Source organism: Excalfactoria chinensis, chromosome 8 (assembly GCF_039878825.1).
Source record: "Excalfactoria chinensis isolate bCotChi1 chromosome 8, bCotChi1.hap2, whole genome shotgun sequence".
NCBI lineage: Eukaryota > Metazoa > Chordata > Aves > Galliformes > Phasianidae > Excalfactoria > Excalfactoria chinensis.
This window is the reverse complement of record NC_092832.1, coordinates 13887564-13908066: the sequence shown is the minus strand read 5'-3', so window position 1 is coordinate 13908066 and position 20503 is coordinate 13887564. Positions and strand designations below refer to the sequence as shown.

Here is a 20503-nt window from a genome sequence, read left to right as displayed (position 1 = left end):
CCCTGGGCAGCTTGGTCTGCTATTAACTGTGAAGGTTGGTGGCCCTGTCTGCAGTGGGGGGGGTTGGAGCTTCATGGTCCTTGGTGGTCCTTCCAACCCAGCCGTTCTGTGATTCTGTTTGTGGAGTTTGAGTGAATGCAAGCAGGCAAGTGAGGCAGTCAGGGCTGCCTCTACGGTTTACCTGATCTTCTTTCTTTTATCTGGTCTGATAGTTTGTTTACCGTTCGTGATGCCCTTCTCCCCACATGTTCCAAATTGTAGTTCACATCGGTGGTTTTGTTTTGTAATGTGCTTCTCATCTTCCCTCTTGCCTGTGGTTTGCAGCAGTTGATGATCTCTGCAGAAGAGGAGAGGTGCTGCTTCTCAGTTGGGCTGTAAATGTCAGCTGCTTCCTTGCCTGAGTCACCGTGCTCTGCAGTACCAGCGTGTCTGCCAGTGCCCCGACAGGCCTGGAGTCAAGATGAATGAAAGCAGTCTATTTCCCGGAGCAGTTCCAAACGGAATCTTTGCGATGTTTAAGTGGCTTGGTGGCTTACGTGTAATCCAGAACTCCAGCTCAGGAAAGCTGTTTCTCTCCTTATAAATGCCTTAGTATGCAAAATGCAATCAGTTCAGAATTCATTCTTTAAGCTGTGGATGCAGAATGCTTTGAAGCACAATAGGCGTTTTCTTGTTTATGTAGCTTTCTTTTGAATGTTTTCCTTTTAATAGATTTTCCTTGGCTATAAGATGGCCAGTCTGTGTTGAGGCCTCCTGTATCCTCTGTATCTAGGCACCCAGTACAGGAATTGAAAACAGCCTGCTCTCTGTGAACAGGCTGATTATTTGCTGTGGTGTATGAAATAGAAGTTCACTTTCACAGAGGAGACAAAGCTGCCAAAATAAGCTACGTGGTTTTTCAGTTGTGTGGTCATTCTTTGTTTTTGTTTAGTTTATTTGAGTTCTTACCATTGCTTTCATAGAAACTAGATTTTTTTTAGAATACATAAACACAGAAGTACATTTTACTATGTATACAACAGGGATCTCTTTATTTTAGATTGATTTTAATCTAGGGAAACAGTATCACTAAAGCAAGTAAACACTAAGTTTTGTTTTTTTCCAGGTGTGTTTTGAGCTGTTTTTCACAGCCAGAGGTAGGACACTGAGAAACAGTTGATGGATAGTAAAGCAGCAGTTAGTATGAACAGAGAGGTTCCGCTTCTTATATGATGACACAAAGAGAAATGGAGATGGAGGGCAAAATTAGAGTGGTGATGATCTTGGTGGAATTTAAACAAATGGAGTGGGATTTACAGTAACAGTTACAACGTGTCTCAGGGTAGGAAACAGTGGCAAAGACTGAGTTACTTGTGTGGGTATCACTGGCAGTGTGTGTCATTTCCAGTGCCCTAAGCAGGAAATCAGAATGAAATGCATGTTACCTCTATGTAAACTAGAAATGTGAGTCATGTAGCGCTTGTGTTTTCAAGTTCAGTTTGCTTAATGCTCTTTTTGCTCATGTGCATTGTATTGAGTGGCTTAAAAAAGGGAACAAACGACCCTTTTCTGTGTACATCTGTGCTTTGAACATCTGTTAGCAGAAGAGAAATCATTGCATAGCCGTGTGGGACCTTCCTAACAGCAGGCTTCCAGAGAGTCCCCTGGAAAATCTTTGTTGTTGAATATAATAGTATTTTTCTTTTTTGAAGAAAATAAATCATCATTTTTTTATAACTTATGTTGAACTTGAGCATTAACTTTGAAATATTTGTTGAACACAAAGTGGAAGTAAATGCAAAATACCAGGTCAGTGTTTCGGAGGTCTAGTTCATGTATATATTGGGATTTACTAGTGAGGACTAGTTTGATGAGGAAGTTTATGAATCCATTCAGGGACTGGATGTGCATCGCTACCCAGGTCTGTGTGTGTTTCTCTTTGTGATGTGATTCTCTGGTTTACATGCAGTATGGAATATATGGAAGAGTTAGGGAGAGGGGGAATTGAGAAACACCTCCTCCTGTGTCCCCTCCTCTTGTACAGTGGGGTAAGCTGGCGTAGGTAGTTGCAGTGAAACCGTGGTGCCTTACTGGAAGGAAGTATTGTAGCTTCTGGGTCTGGTCTGTCTGATGATCAGGATGTATATGTGGTAAGTTCCACTTTGGGGCCTCCAGAAAACTGTTCCAGGTATGTGTGGTGTCGTTTTTATCTTCCTCCTGTGGGATTGTCACAGGGTTCTCCAATTGCTTTCTGTGCAGCATTGCTTGTCTGTGTGGAGGAAGAACTGCCCTCTCTAAGGGGAACAACAGGACTGCTCAGGAGTTCTCTTGAAGAAATGGCTTCCTTGTGGTAGTAGTACGTACTTCAGCATTTCTTACTGCGAAGAGAACTTGCAAAACAGTTTGTCACCATTTTTCTGAAGATGTGGTTGGAAGACCCCTTCTGATTCTGGGCTGTGATGGCTTGGGAACTTACCATCTGCTCTGTGGTTTTATTCTTGGAGTGGTGTTGGTCAAACAGGAGGTTTATTTGCAGCTTAGATGTGTTATTTCATCTGAAGTAAAACTGCAGCAGGAGCTGAGCAAAGCCTATGGGCTTGGTGTGGAAGTAGCTGAGGTGCTTTACTTCTGCTGGCTTCCTGCACATCACGTGTACTCTAAGCAGTAACCAAATGCAAATGCTGAACCTCTTTCATGACTGTTGTGAGCAATGGTTCATCTACAGGAATAAACTCAGCATGACTGTAGGCTATATAACCGTCTGTGTGTTCTGACTGATGTGCTCCCACCTCACCCCCAGTTGTTGGCAGTCACTTGTTCCAAGCCTTTATGAGAAACAGGGGAGTTCATCTCTCTGCGATGGGTGAAACAGGAGTAAGTACTCAGTATGGGATAAAGCGAATGTTGAAAGTGAAATAATGTAACTGTCTGCTGTCTGGAGGTGACTGGAAAGTCCAGAATGTTTCTTTTCTTAGTCATAAAGAATGAGAAATAAAGTAAAAAAAAATAAAATAAAAATCACATTCTATTTCTTCCCTTCCCCAAAGCGCCCTAATATGTGATTCATTCAAGAGAGGTTTTATTCTTTATGCTGCTTTTCTTCCAAAGTGCTTAGCTGGAGTAACAGAATGCGTGTATTTTTTCCCTCTAAGTAGCTTACTTCTTAATGCAGTAAAGCCTCAGTAATCTTCTTGAGACTCAGAGTTACATTATTAAATTCTCATATCAATGTTAGTTGTTTAATTCGAAACACGACTCAGTCATGATTGAGAGGTGGTCTTGGCAAACGCCCTGAGGGGTTTGTGGGCTTGTAGCTTAGGTGAGCTGATGTGTGAGGAGATGTATGCTCCTGGTCCTAGAGCTCGCAGCCTGGCCTGCTCGGGTCTGATTACCAAGCAGAAACCGGGCTGGTTTTGTTGTGACTAGAATGGCACAGAGAGCATCTGCATGAGTAATGCTGATGGCAGGTTGGGGTTGGAAAGGTAGGAATGAAGGGGTTTAGGGTGGTGTTTTGCTCAGCTGGCATAGCAGAGGTGTGCCTGCACAACACGTCATAGGTCGAGCTTGAGCTGTACTCTCAACAACATTAAATTCCTTGCAAATCTACTGTAACTGCAATGATGTGCATGGTATGCTTTTAGGAATTCCAAATTGAATTAGAAATTCCCTGCAGTCATCTAGCGTTAATTATATTTCCTTCCTCTGTTTCGGAAGAGGAACTTCCCTAAAACTATCTTTACCCAAGTGGGGATGTTTTGTACTTGAGTATGCTTTCCTAGGTGTATCATCATCATTTTCTCTTTACAGATATGCATTTACTGTGGTTTTCTTCTTATGTATTGCTACAAAAAGCTTTTAGCAATTGATGTGCCTATCTGTCCTCCATGGCTGCAGGCAGAAGGTGTTGCAGCAGCTGGCATTTGTCTTTAGACAATTAGTGCAGTAGAACCATTTATGCGTGAAGTGCATTATGTGCGTGGAGTTCAGTGATTGAAACTTAAGAGGCAGGAGGGGGCTTCTGGGGGACAGCATCCTTTCTGATGTGGCCAGGAGGGCTGGCTGTCATCCTCTGCTGTTTTCTCCAGTACTGGAGTAACCTCACAGACATAATGCTCATTCACATTATGCTGTGTTTGGGAGTGTGTATTTATGTTCTTTCATTGTCTTTAAAGAACCCTATAAATATCAAGTTCCAGTATTATACTGAAGAATTACTTTGAAATGAGTATTTAATTTGAGCTAGGCTTGCTGTTTATTGCAAATAAATACGCTTTTACTGACTGATATTTGTTAAGCAGTTTGTTCATTCATTTTGTATTTAAATAATGTACTCAGTCTTTTACATTTAAAACTTCTTTTGGTCCCTTTTGCCAAGAAGACCTTTAGAGTTAAGATGCCTTAAAATGCTGAAATCAAGCTGACTTCAGTGCAGAATCCATGACCAAGGGTTGGGTGGAGCTCACATGATGTCATGTCTGCAAGCTACTGCTTTGGGCTCATCAAACCGCCAGTCCAAACTGGTAGTCTCTTCCTGAATGTTACAGCTGCTTGGAGGCTTTCTCCTAATGTCATTCTTCTGACAAGTTTTCTGTGCTGTAATACAACACTTGAAGTTGAGTTCTTTAGTTACTCTAGGCTGGATGTGGCTCTGGACAGCCCAATATAGTGGATGGTTACCCTGCACATAGCAGGGGGGTTGAAACTAGATGGATCATTGTGGTTCTTTTCAACCCAGGCCATTCTATGGTTCTCTGGGATTTCTGTGTGTAATGCTCTCACTGGCTTGAAAGGTAAGATTGTGGTTGTGTTAGGGAGAGGGAAAATCTGTTTGGAGAGAGGTGTGTGTAAGTAGACCAAGTCTTGAGAAGAGCAGAAGTATATGGACTGATAGAAAATGTTTTTGTATTGAACTTGGCTTAGTTCCCAAATTGCTTTTAGGTACAAAGTTGCTGAGCTGCCTGTTGTGGTGAGCAGGCTTAAATAGTGCTTGCTCAGAATGGAGGAGGACTTGTGTGTCTGAAGGGCTGTTTTTGTGGTTCCCTGCCAGTAGACCTAAATTGGTGATCTCGATTGCATGTTTTGAAACTAAAACTGAGAAGTGAGCGTGGCACAGTTCTGTGCCTTGGTACTGCTGTGAAGGCAGTGTGAAGCGGAATCTGCCCATGCTCACAAGTCACAACTCAAGTCTGGCTGAGCTTCTCTCTATGAGATGCTTTGCAGCTGTTCTTCCCAGTGTGAAACTGGGTTTGGTGGGTACTGAATAGGTGGGGACTGAGCAGAGCTTTAGCTCTCTGTATCCAGTTTCAGGGTAAGCATTATGTTTCACCTTGCAAATAAGGCAGTAAGTGAAGGTTCCCCTCTGCTCTAGGTTATTCATCACAGCTTTGTCTCTTAAGGAAAACACTGCAGCAATGAGATGGACTTTCTGGAAACTGATATGGAAGCACACTGGGGAGTATGTGCCACTTAGAGTATCTGAAAATACCTTTGCTGCTTTTAAGAGAGGAATTATAAAAACATGGATACACTTTAAAAACAGCATCTTAGTCCATCGTTCCTGTAGGGTCCAAGGCAAATGTTCCATACTAATACAGATGATTCTCTCTTTGTGTTGGATACCTACAGTTGTTCTCATTTGGGAGTGCTGGGAATGGTTTAAATTGTTTGTTGTTTTTTTTGGTACTCATTTAAATGAACTTGTAGAGATACCAATCGTTTGCCCTTTTTTGGTTGTGCCTGGGCTTATTTCTGCACAGAGAAGAGGAAACCTGTTCTTGGTTTCTGTAATATTTACAGCTAATTTTTACTGAGTAACATGATTAACTGATGTGGACTTCTCAGAGAAACTGCTGAGAAGAATGTGATTGTGGTTTAGTATAATCTTTGATGCTTCATCACTTATAGATAGAAATACCCCGGTGAGAAAACATTGCTAAATGTGTTTTCGTGGGTATGGCATGCATTTGGGAAATTAGTCATCAGGTAATTTGCATCTTCTCATAACCTTGGTGATGCTGATGTTGAGAAGTTTATCTGTTTGAGGGAGAAAGGAGGGAGAAGGGCAGGAGTTGGGGAGGTAGAGGGAGCGGACTCTAGAGGGTTGTTGATACTCCAGGGTGAACTTGGTTGGGGATTATCTATGCATGCAGATAACAGTTTCTGCTGTTCAATCGCAGCATTTTTAATACCCCAAAATACACCTTGCTAATAAAAAAGTTCTTATAGCAATGAAATTAGAGAAATGTCCTTAAATGTAGTATAAAACATTCATAAAACTTGGGGTATTATATTACCTGAGAGAAATTTCCTGTTACACCCGTTAAGATATTAAAGAACAAGTTTTTAATCTGTTCATAATGTTGTTTTCCTTCAGTAGGTGGCTGTGGCAGAAACCTGCTGACCTGATATGGAAGTCACAACATCATTTAGCAAAGCCAGTAGAATTCCTGAAACCGTATCCACGTTAATTAATGAAGAATTTGTCGTGGTCCACCAGCAAACTGAAGACTCATCTGGGAAAGATGCAAAACCTCAGCTAAAGGTTTACTACTGTTTTATTTGAAATACAGAGTAAGGTTTATATTGAGCAAAAAAACCAGCTGCTGCCTTGAAGTATTTAACTAAAGATACTTGTGTGTGCTTGAGGAGAATCTTACTGTCCATTTTTGTCAGTGCTCGTTGCCAGTGAAATTAAGAGCTCAGATTAAGGAAATCTGTCTAAATGTGGCAGTTCAGTTTTCTTTGTAGAGGTAACTTCTTCAGGGGCTGGTTTTGTTGGTATTCTGTGGATTTATGCATTAAACAGGGACTACTAAATTTTCTTTAAAAGAATAAACTCCAGGTTAATGCTTGGGAGATATTCTTTACTTAGGGATCGGAGCCTCAGGATGTTTTTCTTTTTCTTGAAGAACATAATTAGGCCGCATAGGAACAGACCACGATAGATGTTGGTTTTGTTTTCCTTCTAATGACTATAGGCCTTTTTTAGAAGCTTTCTACCACAGATTGCCTGGAGGTTTTAGTGTTTTGGTATCAGCTGATTGGTTAATTGCAAGTTTCCCCAAATCAGTTGCTGTAGCAGATGTGATTCACTTGGAAAAATAGGAAATTGTTCCCCTTGAAATGACAACAATGATTTTATGTTTCCATAACTGTTGGGCAGTTATTTACAACTGATGATTTCAGTCTGAAATTTAATTAAACACTGACTGCTGCTTTAGTAATTATGTCTACAAGATAGAATCCATAAAGCAGCTTTATTACTGACTGTGTTGTTTTTTGGTTGGAAACACAGGTGTCTGTGAAAAGCACTTTTCTGGGGGGGAGGGTGAACATCTGACTATTTTCTGGCTGTTTCTATCCATTTACTTTCCTACTATATGTGGAACAATTGCTGAGGCAACTGAAATGGTTTGGGTATGACTAAGAAAGCACAATTTTCTGTAAGGAAAATGCGTAACAAATTCTGTTCTCTGTTTCGAATGGAGAATCTAAACACAATAGTGTTCTTTTAACAGAGGTCTGTAGGTTTTGGATGGTTGTTGGACTAGCAGTGAGAAGATGTGTGTTGTGTTTGGGATGAAACACATACATCTGTGTCATGGGATGCAGTGACTAGTGATCTCAGACTGTTTCATGGTTTTTTGATACCTTATTTGATCAGTTCCTCTTAGTAATATATCTGTACTAAGGTGCAGTCTTACAGGTGCTTAGTTTGTGTTTAGTAATATTTCTTAACTTTTGCAGTAAGATTGTGTGTTTGAAAGATAGTAGCCAAAATAAACATACACATAGCTATATATTTTTTGGGGAAAAAAAACCTAATCTCCATCTATTTACAGGTGTTTTCAAATGGAGATGATCATCTGGAGAAGGCAATGGAGGAGATACTGAGGGATTCGGAAAAAGACCAGAACAACTCCACTGCTGTCCCTGTAGGTTCCGGTGATTCATGCTGCCAGGCATCTGGATTTGGCTCAGCAGGTCAAACAAGTCAACCATCTTTGCAGCTTGTTTTAGACCCTTCTACTACAGGTATTACTGAAGATTTCCCCTGTCCTGCCTTGTGTTCCACATAACTCTTGCATATATGGTAGTTCTTTTCTTTAAAGCTTGAAGTTAAAATAGATGTAACGCTTTCTGGAATTTAATTTTTTATCTATTCTGGAGAATATTGTGGAGCCTCTTCAGGGTTTCCCATTAGGAGAAGATTGTATTTAGGAACAGATTGTTATCAGATATGCCTTTGCTGCTTGCTTGTCATCAAGATAATTTTTATTTAGTTTAGTTAGGATTCAGTGTCAGATAAGCGCTGAATAGAGATTCTGCTGATGGAATATGAGAAATGGCAAGGTTATGTCCACTGACATACATTCAGTTCTGCAGTATTTTTGACTTAACTGTTTCACAAGCAATGGTTGTAGTAAAAAGAAATATGAAGAAACAGAGGGCAAATTGCTAGGAAAGACTTGGAATTTCCATTTTTGGTGCTAAAACTCAGCTGAACGGGTCCTTAAGCAACCTGATTCTAGTCTAGCCTGTTCTGCTTTAGAATGAATTCAAGGGGGAAATGATCTCTGGAGTTAATCAACCTGGATTACTCTGATAATACTTGGAAACCTGTGTTAGAATAAACATAACGTTAATATTATGAGTGGATTTCTCACTGTTAGACTTGGATCCTCATGTCTGTTCTTAGAAGCACCAGGAGATTTTGCTATGGAACTTGTTCAGTAAACCATATGTAAAAATATATATAAAAAAACCAAATAGTTAAATAAATGGTTTCTTCATTTTCAGAAGTGTCAACACGAAGGTCGTCTTCTCCCAGTGAACCCTTGGAAGAGGATAGCGTATTGTTTAACAAACTGACTTACATGGGTTGCATGAAGGTGTCTGCCCCTCGGAATGAGCCAGAAGCTCTACGTGCCATGGCAAACTTGAAATCCTCAAGTCAGGCCCCTCTATCTGTAACGCTCTACGTTCCAAATGTTCCAGAGGGCTCTGTAAGGTATTGTGTAAATGTTTCTTTTGTTACTTGTACCACATGTGGAAGGTGGATTTGAAGTTTGTTACTCTCACAGGGAGGTGGAATTGTTGGACTTCTGGCTCAGGTTCTTGTAAGTACAGTGAGACACTTCACCCTTTAAAAGGAATATCTGTGGAAGTGCCGTATTGATGATCATGTTCACCTCTTTGTGGGCATCTTCTTGAAGTGCTTAAAATGTGAAGGATGAGTTGACCAATGAAAATGAAGCATGAGGCTGAAAGTCTCAAAGTTTTTGGGTGTAGGATTACTCTGAGATTTAGTTTCTCTGTGCTGGTTATCAGCAAGTGCCTGTTCGTGAGCTTTAGGGCCAACTATTCTCAGGCATCTTGTTCATTGATATCTGCTGTTTTGGAAAGAGGTACTGTGTTTGTCTCATGGAGCATAAAAAAATGCCACTGTTGCAGCCAGAAGTATTTATATCTTACAGTCAGAAAGCCTGACTTATCTGTTCTATTCTCAGTCTTGTATACTTAGTTATAAGTTCAATTTAGGTATTTATTTAACTGCAGGAAGTTATTTTGTGTACGTTTATTTGATTTGTCTTTTTTTTGTTCTTCACTGTTTTTTTCCTTGGCAGAATAATAGATCAGTCAAGCAATGTGGAGATAGCCTCTTTTCCAATCTATAAGGTGTTGTTTTGTGTGCGTGGACAGAACGGGACTTCAGAAAGTGACTGTTTTGCATTTACTGAAAGCAGTTGTGGTACAGAAGAGTTCCAGATTCATGTTTTCTCCTGTGAAATTAAAGAGGCAGTAAGTATTAAATACAGTATAATGGCTCATATAGAGGATATAAAGGATATCTGAGAAAGTTATTCCAGATGTGGGAATGGTATGTATTTGAGAAATATATTAATGCATGTTTAATGGATTTTACAGAATGTGCAGATAGTCAAGTGTGACTATTAATACCAGCCAGAAGTTAGAGTATTACAATGAGACAGCAAAGTGCACTGTAATGGGAGTGTTGTAGAAAGCCCTTTGTTGTTCAGGCCTTGTTTGAGTAGACTCCAGGTTAGTGTTGCAGTGTAGATCTTGGGAGCTGGAAAGAATCACTTTATAGCACTGTGATTGTCCTTGATATTTTGGGAAGAACTGCTGATAGTTTGAGATAGGAGGATTTTTTAGGCTGGAAGAGTAAGGGGTAGAAAAGGTGACAAAACAAGATTCTACTTGTGCAAACTGTAAGATGTTATTAAATGCATAACTTGAAAAATGTATTTTTAGGGTCTGCCAATGAGTTGCATTCCCAATCTTGCAATATACTAACTTACTGAGAAAACATCGTCAAATGCTTATGAAACACGTGAACTAAAAGCTTTGTGTTATAAGTTTAAAAAAAAAATAGAAAAGGAAAAGGGAAAAAAAAAAAGAGCAAACATGGATGGGTTTTTTTATGTTTTAATTTTGATAATAGTGCTTGTTCTTGTGCTTTTTTGCAGGTCAGCCGAATTTTATATAGCTTCTCCACAGCATTCAAACGTTCCTCCAAACAAGTATCTGATCAAGTTAAAGACTTCGTTCTTCCTACTCCAGACAGTGATGTGTACACTTTCAGTGTATCCTTAGAAGTCAAAGAAGACGATGGAAAAGGAAATTTCAGGTAATCCGAATGGAATGGGAGAGTTGGAAATCTTTTTGAATCAAGCATACTTGCAGAAGACACAACTGTTGTGCTGCAGTGAGATTGATTTAGCTTCTTTTCATAAGTGGACCTGCTTTAAGGAGGAAGCTATTGCTTTGTTTTTACAATTTTCTTCTCTGCATGTTTTCTGTTTAGGGATTAAAAAATCAGCACCCTTTTGAAATTAGCTTCTTTTAAAGATGTATTTGTTGATAGAAATGCTCAAGATAGGCCTGTACAAATGGAAAAGGTGGTAGGATGTCTGTACAAACTTCTGTCAAACCAGTTTTCCCGAGTGAATACAATGTAGTGCTCTTTTAAGTTAGTTTTGTTGAAGGGGGGAAGATTTAGGCTGGATGTCAGGGGGAAGTTTTTTCGTGTGAGAGTGAGGTGAGGTGCTGGTACAGGCTGCCCAGAGAGGCTGTGGATGCCCTGGTGGTTCAAGACCAGGTTGGATGGGGCTCTGAGCAGACTGGTCTGGTATTAAATGGGGAGGTTGGAGATTTGTGATCCTTGAGATTCCTTCCAACCTGGGCCATTCTGTGATTTAATGAATTCTGAATGCATTGAAGGTTTAGAATGCTGTAAAGTTCTCTGAGCATTACAGGGAAGCAAACTATTTTTTAACCTAATAGTTAATTACAGGACTTTCAGAATGGACAGAGTTGATGCGAAGAGTTGATTCTGTGAAAACATCCTACTGTTTTTTTGGTTCATATGGTGTACATATTCTGTTGTTTCAAAAGCCAAAATACCCTATGCATTTTTTGTTTTGTGATCCTTATAATTCCTCTGGATAGTAAAGATACTAAGTATGAACTGTGGCTTTTTTCTTCAGTGTTTGTTTATTAACCAAGGTTTAATGGCGAGGTCTCAAACAAGTTATAAACAACTTAAGTGGGTTACTGTTCTCTGCTGTACTTAACAGTTAATGTCTTCTTTTCATACTAACTTGTGAACAATTTCTTTTAGCCCTGTACCAAAGGACAGAGACAAATTGTACTTCAAACTTAAGCAGGGAATTGAGAAGAAAGTGGTGATTACAGTTCAGCAGCTCTCGAACAAAGAACTGGCCATTGAAAGGTAAGAGCCATGTAAAAGTAATGCAGATCACCTTTTTATGAGAACAGTAGCTCTCAACCTGGCTTTGCAGGTTATGCAGCTGAAAGAGGAAAAACAGTGACAAGTATTATTGCGTAATGAAATTACAAAATTATATAAATTATATAAAATCATATAGGTGTGTGGTTCAATTTTAAATAACATCACGTATAGATAAGGTGGAAACATGATGTATTAGAAGTATAGCATGTAGTAAGCAAACTTTTCGTTTTAGTTGCATTTTTTTAATGTGAATTTTTTGAACTAGAATAATTAGGGCACTCACATTTTTTCATTCTGTGCTTTTTTTGTTCTTAATCAGCACAGAAAACCATGTTTATTATAACCCCTCATTGTCACCATTAGCTGTGTTGTGAAAGTAACTAAGTTGGGTTGAACTATGTTCAACTTAAATCTTTTTAATGGAACTGCACATATTTGGACTCAGCCTGACAGTTAGAAGAAGGAATTTTTTGTTGGAGTCTTCAGGACCAGGATTTCATTGTAGTTCTTGTTCCAGTATGGTTCTCTTGTTTATCTTGAAGTAACGTTGAAGATCTCAGGGATGGTTGGTGACCAAAGGTGTATTTACTGGAAACTAAATGAGGGGGGAATTCTTTCAGATAAAATAACTTTCTTTTGTGGAAGACAGTTGCAGGAATAACCAACCATGTGCATGAAGAGTAGCTGTTTGTTGGTACCTTCAGTAACGGGACTATTGCTACAACAGTAGTAGGCATTGCATTAGCTTCAGTTAGGAAGATCTTTCTCAGTACTTCATACTTTAAAAAGAGCAAATGCCACTAGATGGCAGTCTTAGCAAAAAAAGTAACAATAGGAGAATTAGTTCATGTTGAAGGGAATTCAAGATAACAGAGAATCTAAGGAACTCTAAAGACACAGCAGGTTATTTTATCAGTATTATAAAACTGTTCTTTTGCTTCTCGTTAGATTAAATTTGTAATTGAAATGAAGTTGATTTGAAAGTTCATGAATGATGAACTCTTATTGTTTTTCTGAGAAGTATTAGTTCTCTATTCAGCATTTTCTTTGTGGGGGATCTTAAGGTGTTTGGTTTTGTGTTATTTATTTAGTTTTTCTCCTCCTAAAACTACCTTCATTAGAAAAGAGTTTTACCTTACATGGTATTTAGGATGGAATCATAATCTTAAATTTGGATGTTATTTTTATCTCCACAAGCTTTGCTGGGAAGTTATTTAATTGGTGTAACATGCACAACCTTGCTGAGTCATGTGAGTGTATCTTAGGCTACAGCCTGTACTTGGTGTCCATAAGATTGATGTGCAGAATACTGGCTGGTTTCTCACTATTACTTGAAGTCACTTGAAGTCATTTTACTCTTTTGAACTTAAAAGAGTAGCCTTGACTGTTCCAGTAACAGGGAGTTACTAGTCATCACCAGTATCTACCTCTGCAAGAGGCAGGGATTGCTTGTTACTGATTCCCTTTCTTTTGGAAGCATACGGGCCAGAATATTTGAGAAATACATCACAGTTTATTTCCATCTGATAGAAGTGTGGTGAGGGCTGGGATCTGGTGCCTTAGAAAAGCACAGATATTTCACCTGCCTCTGAATCTCAGGCCTGCAGTTTTCTTTAGCAGGCTTACCAGAAGCTAATGACCACTTTGTTGTACTAAACTGTAGCTCCTTCTGAGCTATTTCTACCTCAGGAGCAAAAAGTGGTACTGTTGGTCCACGGTATCGTTAGTCTGCCTGGTCTCATTGGTCTCACAGAGAAGCCTGCTCATGTGGCTAAATACAAATCCTGACATCTGCACTGTCATTACGTGGCACTGTGATATGTTGTGTAGATGAGTCTTCATCATTGCCTACTATTTCATTTGCTACTGTTCGTGATAATGTTTTTGCTTGAAAGCTGTGAAACTATTTTCTACATTACTGTCCTTTGGCTGTTCAGATAATAACTAAGGATTTCTGCTTGCTGAGAAATCTGAATTTTCCTTTGGATAACTGAGCTGCCCAGGTGATGGAGCAGCTTTTGTTGAGTCTTAGGGAAGCTGAGAATGTGCCTTCAGGTGCCTGGGGAAGGGGCGAGGAAGAGAGGAGAGCCTGGCCCTCCCTGGAGGTGTGGAATGGAAGGGCTGGAGTCAGTGAGAACAAGTTACTTCCCTGGGAATTCCTCTGTTGGGTTAGTTGTTATCAGTACAAAGGGGTCTGAGCACTGGAACAGATTGTCCAGGGAAGTTATTTAATCTCTGTTTTGGAGATGCTTAGAACTTGACCAACACGAAAGAAAAGTTCTCAAAGCAAACCCCTCTGAACTACGATCCCTGTTTTTATAACATTTCATTATGTAATTGCTTTTAAGTTTCTTTCCCCTTGTTTGAGAGCTAACGTATTAGACAGCTTGCACCATATGTTGTAAATGCTTCAGTGTTTCTTGTTCATAGTGGAGTATGTTCAAAGGAGAGATGTAAAAGTGACTGCAGAAACTTTAGAAAGTTAAAAAATCCAGATGATTGTTCAGGAAAATTTCAGGCCTTAATTATTTTCTACTTTTAAAAGTATCAAGGAAGACTGCTAGTTCAATGACTGGACTGGAACTCAAGACCTTGGTTTATTTATGATCTCTGTGGCAGAGTACTCACATGGTGGTAGTGGCCATAAAACTTCCTTTGTTCCAACTGTTTAGGTTGCAAACTCTATGGCAGAGAACAGGCATACCTACAGAAGGGGTTAGCAGGACATTAATGAAACCTAAGGAGGTGATTTTTGCTTGTGGCAAGAAAGGTGTGAGCCTGCTTGCTTTGGCTTGTTAGATCAGTTTTTTGAGTACAGTGAGTACTGTGGAATGAAGGTAATGAGACTGGTAGAGAATCTGTTGGGCAAAATTGAACCTAGTTTATACTGGATTAATACTGTGGAGGGTTTTTTGGTTGTTGTTTTTAAAATCTCATTCTGATGACAGGTTGTCACTGTGATTCGTCATGTAACACTTGAGGACCGTAAGTTGTGACTGTGAAGAATCCTTGCATCTATATGATACAGAGAATCAGATGTAAAGAATAGACAAAAGTGTAAAACCAGAGCAAACTGGTATTTTTAAGGATCTGTGAAGCTAGGTGATGTTGATTAACACCAGTGAAGTTATGGGTGATAAAATATGTAAATTGTTATTTTAATTTAATTGTATGAAAGCAAGTTGAAGATTTATTTTCATGTTGCCAATCTGTCTTATTTATGTATAGAGATCTCGTGTCTTTTAAACGCAGTGTTTTAAATTGTCTTTAAGAGCAATTAATTCATATGTTAGACACTAATTTCTGTTGTCTTCATTTGGGAAAATAATTTTATTGTCACGTCTGTAATATATATTGTGATGTTTGCAGAGTGTTGCCATAACACTAGCAGAGAATTACTGAGATTTGCTCTAATTTAGAAACAGTGGGTGCTGTGCGATTTTGTTCTTATTATCTTCTATGTCTTTGAAATGCTAACATATATATATATTTTTAATACAACTTCACAGATGCTTTGGGATGCTGCTGAGTCCTGGAAGAAACGTGAAGAACAGTGACATGCATTTACTAGACATGGTAATGTGTGTTTTTAGTCCTTTTAATAAGATAGGCAATTTAAAAAGTACTTTTTTTTTTTTTTTTTAAGTACTGGAATAGGCTCCCCAGGGAGGTGGTTGGTTCGCCATCCCTGGATGTGTTTAAGAGCCATTTGGATGTGGTACTCAGGGATATGATTTAGTGGAGGGTTATTAGAGTTAGGGTACTGGTTAGGCTGTGGTTGGACTTGATGATCTTCAAGGTCTTTTCCAACCTGGGTAATTCTATGATTCTATGAAAAAGCAAACAAAAAAAAACCATATAAAAGCACCTCCCAGAAATAAAACTACCACTATTTGCTTACTTTGGTTTCTTAAATCCTGGATCTTTTATCTTAAGACTTGAAAAAAATGCTTCACGCAACAGGCAAAACATCTCAGTGTCCAAATCTGTGGCATCTGTTTTTGTTAAATTGATTGGTTATGTCAGCTGATAGCTGGTTGCTACAAATAACCGTATTTGTTAAGCGTGTTATCTACAAATTTAGAGCCAATAATGTCTGTGGTTTTGGACATCAGAGATGTGGTGCTATTTTTTCCAAGTTGCTGAAGGTGTTGCCATTAATTGTTTAATCTGAATTAAAATTCTTACTCAGAGCTTGAAAGAGTTGCTTATCATTAAGAACCTTCCTTTCTTATAATGAGTTGCATCTAAGGGAGCTGCAAGTTAATAGGAAACTTTGTGATATTATCAGTTCAGTTTTATGCAGTGGACAAGAATACAACTGTTTTCAAGTCAGAAAGTGCTCAAGTTAAACCAACCAGGCGTTTTTAATTGCACAGTCAGTTTTGCCTTGTCCACTTCTTTATTTTGTAGCTATTGGTATTCAGTTCTCTTGTCAGAGGTAAGATACACACATACTGTTGTGCTTACGTGTCTGCTAGCACCTTTTTCATTTGCTGTTATTGGTTTTGCTGTTACATTTTAATTTTTGATTGATAGGAAATAGAATAAACTATGAGTTTCAGAGCATATTGGCTTCTGTTAATCTATGTAACACGATTTTACTATACAGGTTGTGTATCTGAATCCATATCTTTACCCCAGCCCTTGTTCCATACTTTTAACTGCTGGATGTGGTAGCTTATTATATCATCTCCTGTGTGTACATGGAAACTTGTGTTTTTCTTAGAGCTACCTTTCTTCCTCCTAAAATTTGGTGAACTTGGTCACTCCCACAAATTCTACAAATGGGATTGCAGAGTAGGAAGTCAGTCCCATTTGCCTAGGAAGTAGCTACCGTACGGGACTGTTGGGATACATAGGAACTGCATGAGGAAGCTGCAGGAAATACGAACTATTACTAGTGTGGGACAAATATTGTATTGTCCTGAAACTTGGTTGTTCAAATGTCAGGTTTTTATGGACTGAATTGCAAACTGCTGTCTTAGAGAAGGTCCATCACTGAGCAGCTCAGGGCCAATTGTGGCAGAGAGAAAATTTTGGAGTAAAAAAACTCCAATCTGATTGTTTGGTTGATGTAATTAAGGTTTTATTTGCTTAAGATTATATTCTGGACCATTTCTGTGCATACAGCAAGAGCAGGGTTGGTCTCACTGCTGATGTGTGACAGGACCAGGGGAAATGGCATCAAGTTGTACCAGGGTAAGTTTAGGTTGGATGTCAGGAAAAACTTCTTTACAGAAAGGGTAGTTAAGCACTGGAATAGGCTACTCAGGGAGGTGGTTGAGTCACCATCCCTGGATGTGTTTAAAAACCGTTTGGATGTGGTGCTTAGGGACATGATTTAGTGGAGGGCTGTTAGAGTTAAGGTAGTATGAAGTATTAGGTTGTGGTTGGACTCGATGATTTTCAACGTCTTTTCCAACCTGAGTGATTCTATGATACTGTGATACTAGTTGAATTTTTTTGAAGTCTCTTAGATTCCATCACCCCACAATACCTCTGCTTAGGCAGTAGTGGCAGACATCCCACCAAAAGCCTCCTATTTTAATAAGTATTTAAAAAGTAGGTTAAGCTGTCTATGCCTTCAGTTTCTTGTATATAGAGTTTCTTCTTTCTTTGCCATTTCCGTATACTGTTTTCAAGTCCAGTATACTATGTTCTGTCTTTGGGTTGTGTTCTCTAATGTGAACATAATGATATTCTTAAACTCCAAGAACTGTTTTACCTCCCCACACTGTCTCTTTGATCTGTAACAAAATCCTTTATTTCTCTTCTATTTTTAGGAATCCATGGGAAAAAGCTCTGATGGGAAGGCTTATGTAATTACTGGAATATGGAATCCTAATGCACCTATGTTTCTAGTACTTAATGAGGAAACACCTAAAGGTAATTTAATCTAATTTATATATTCTTATATGATTCAAGTTTGCGTATACTTTTTACTGGGAATCATGATGTGTGTGTCTGAGTACATACACTATCATGTTCTGAGCATCTGTGACTGGAAGCAGAACTTTTCTGTACATACATTTTCAACATAGAAACGTGAATAGTTTTATGTAGACCCTACATGTTGCAGGTTTAGAGTTCCTAAGCTAGTGTTATGTTCCTGCTCCCTGATTATCAGGGATTTTGCTCCCTAAGCATACAGAAGTTTTCCCCATTCTGTAACCAGCAGGTAGTATAAAACCTAGACATTGCTGTTATTTTTCATTTAAGTTGGAAATGAGTTGATTACAAATAGCATTACATGACCTTAATCTTTGAAGAAGTGATGCACAGAAGCACCTGCATTTATGGCATACTTCCTTGTTGCTGGAATTGATGTTCTCTGATGTGATATAAAGTTCTAATGTGTATCTGGAGTCTGTTTCCTGTTCCTAGGCAAAGCTACAGTCAGTTGCATAGAAGCACATCCAAAGACATGCAGTCAGTGTCACTGTTTTTTGTTGTTTTTTCAAATGGCATTATTTCTAGTAACGTGTAGACTGTTGTGGAAACTACTTGCTGTGAAGCTTGACATAGTTTCCATTTCAGGATATGACTTTGTGTTTGTTGTTGTTTGGTTTTTAAATGTGTATTCAGTTTTTAAATGCCTACTTGCCTCTTTGGTTGGAGAACATGAGGGGCTAGGTGTTCAAAATCGGATGTCCAGTGTTTATTACAAAAAGCTGTGCTTCTTGACTGAGGGAAATCAATTCTGTTTCAAAATGATGGTTGCTACTCCTGATAAATGTATTCAGAAGCCACAGTCCTTTTCTTGTATTGCGAATCTACAAGATACACTTGAACTATTTCTGCTTCATCTTTTGGTTGATTGTGTATTGTGCTCTACTTAAAGTTTGACTTATGCTTAAGGATGAAGGGAGAAAAAAATAGCATAGCACACTGCTGCTACAAAGATTGTCTGACCCAGGGAATGGGAAAGGGGCAGGTAAAACTTTTTAGTCATAGAATCATAGAATGGTTTGGGCTGGAAGGGGGACCTTAAAGTCCATCTAGAATCCAACCACTGCTATAGGCAGGGACACCAGACCAGGCTGCTCAAAGCCCCATCCAACCTGGCCAGGAATGCCTCCAGGGGGGAGGGGGAGAGAGGCATTCACAGCCTCTCTGGGAAACCTTTTCCAGCATCTTGCTGCCCTCACAGTAAAGACTTTCTTCCTAAAATCTAATCTAAATCTACCCTCTTCCAGTTCATAGCCATTTACCCTTGTTCTGTTGCTACATGTCCATATAAAAAGTCCCTCCCCAGCTTTCCTGCAGGCCCTTTCAGGTAGTGGAGGGTCACTGTAAGGTCTTCTCAGAGCCTTCTCCAGGATGAACAACCCCAGCTCTCTCAGCCTGTCCCTGTGGTGAAGGTGCTCCAGCCCTCTGATCATCTCTGTGGCCCTCCTCTGGACCTGCTCCAACAGCTCCATGTCCTTCTTAGTCCTTACAACTGACAGAATATGGGCATGGAGATAAACAAGGGTCTGAAGTGTTCCTTTGAGTTAGTTTTCAATTAGTACAACAGCTCACTTTTTTATTGTTTTAAGGAATTTGTTCCTTGGCAACTTTTTCTGCATATGACTTATTTTTGTGTTTCAGATAAGCGCGTGTACATGACTGTGGCAGTGGATATGGTTGTTACTGAAGTAGTAGAACCAGTGAGGTTTTTGCTGGAGACTGTAGTGCGTGTGTATCCTGCCAATGAACGCTTCTGGTACTTCAGCAGGAAAACCTTCACGGAAACTTTCTACATGAAGCTGAAACGGGTATTGTGTGCTTAATTTTTAAAGAGAAGTTGGTGCTGGGAGTGTTTGTTTCTTTTAATTTGGCCTTTGTAATGTTGACACTTTTGTTTAAGCTAGTTATTGCTGAAAGGATTAGATACTTAATTAAGCTCTTATTGTTCTTCAATGCTCTTTGTAAACTGCATTATTATATATATCATAAGTTATTGGCTTTGTGGGCTTAAACAGTTTCATACATATCTGTTGAATTCTCTGTAATTTCCTATGATCTGATCTATGTGCAGACATGCAAGTTCATTTGACTGGTAGAGTCAGCAAATGACTTCAGTTGACTGTACAGTGAGTAACTAGTATCTAACCAAGGGAAATCCTTGGGACTAAGGCTCAAAATCCAAATATATGCATCCATAAGGATGTAATCACTTAAAGGCAGTTGTTTAAAGGAGTTAGCTGATTGCTAACAGTTTGTTTCAAGGTGAATTGCTCTGTGTTTTTCAAAAAAGATAAATGAAAGAAGATTATTAGGAAAAAGGAAGTTCAGATGCATGGAGAAGTTATGTTTTTCACACTTATGCTTGCTGATGAATATATAAAATGCAATAAATTCACTTCCTTCACTGCCCTAGGGTTTTGTCAAGGGCTGGAGCATAATTGTTGCAGTGATTAAGTTAGTGTTGTTCGTACTGTTGACTGTAAGCTTATGAAATGTTAAACGAAGAGTTAAGAAGTGTTTTTTTGCATAATATTTGTCTGAAATATTTTTGTTCTTCTGTTCCTTGGAGCTCAACTAGGAAGATGTACAAAAATTCCCCATTCTATGGAGGGGAGAAGTGGTGAAGATGAAGCTTAATGCATAGTAGTGTATTTCTTCTGTTAGCTTTCCCAGTCCTGTGCTTGCGTGATTAATGTGCATTTATTACTTCCTCAAGCACTGAGAGATGCTGTATCTATCTCATCTGGTAATGACTGTAGAATAGTTCCCTACTGAATAGAATGCTGAAGACCCAGT

The 20503-nt window shown here is 39.1% G+C and overlaps 1 protein-coding gene across 2 annotated transcripts in view; it reads left to right on the top strand.

The window, feature by feature from the left end:
• Positions 1–20503, top strand: part of RABGAP1L (RAB GTPase activating protein 1 like) — a 178231-nt gene that overhangs the window by 7779 nt on the left and 149949 nt on the right. The window contains exons 2-10 of one of the 2 annotated variants that reach the window (XM_072343550.1): positions 6353–6520; positions 7821–8013; positions 8779–8989; positions 9606–9780; positions 10470–10630; positions 11624–11734; positions 15265–15331; positions 17542–17644; positions 19349–19515. In XM_072343550.1, the coding sequence (XP_072199651.1) occupies positions 6386–6520; positions 7821–8013; positions 8779–8989; positions 9606–9780; positions 10470–10630; positions 11624–11734; positions 15265–15331; positions 17542–17644; positions 19349–19515 (1323 nt within the window). In that variant the 5' untranslated portion in view covers positions 6353–6385. The remainder of the gene's footprint in view (positions 1–6352; positions 6521–7820; positions 8014–8778; positions 8990–9605; positions 9781–10469; positions 10631–11623; positions 11735–15264; positions 15332–17541; positions 17645–19348; positions 19516–20503) is intronic. The other variant, XM_072343551.1, reaches the window with a different exon arrangement.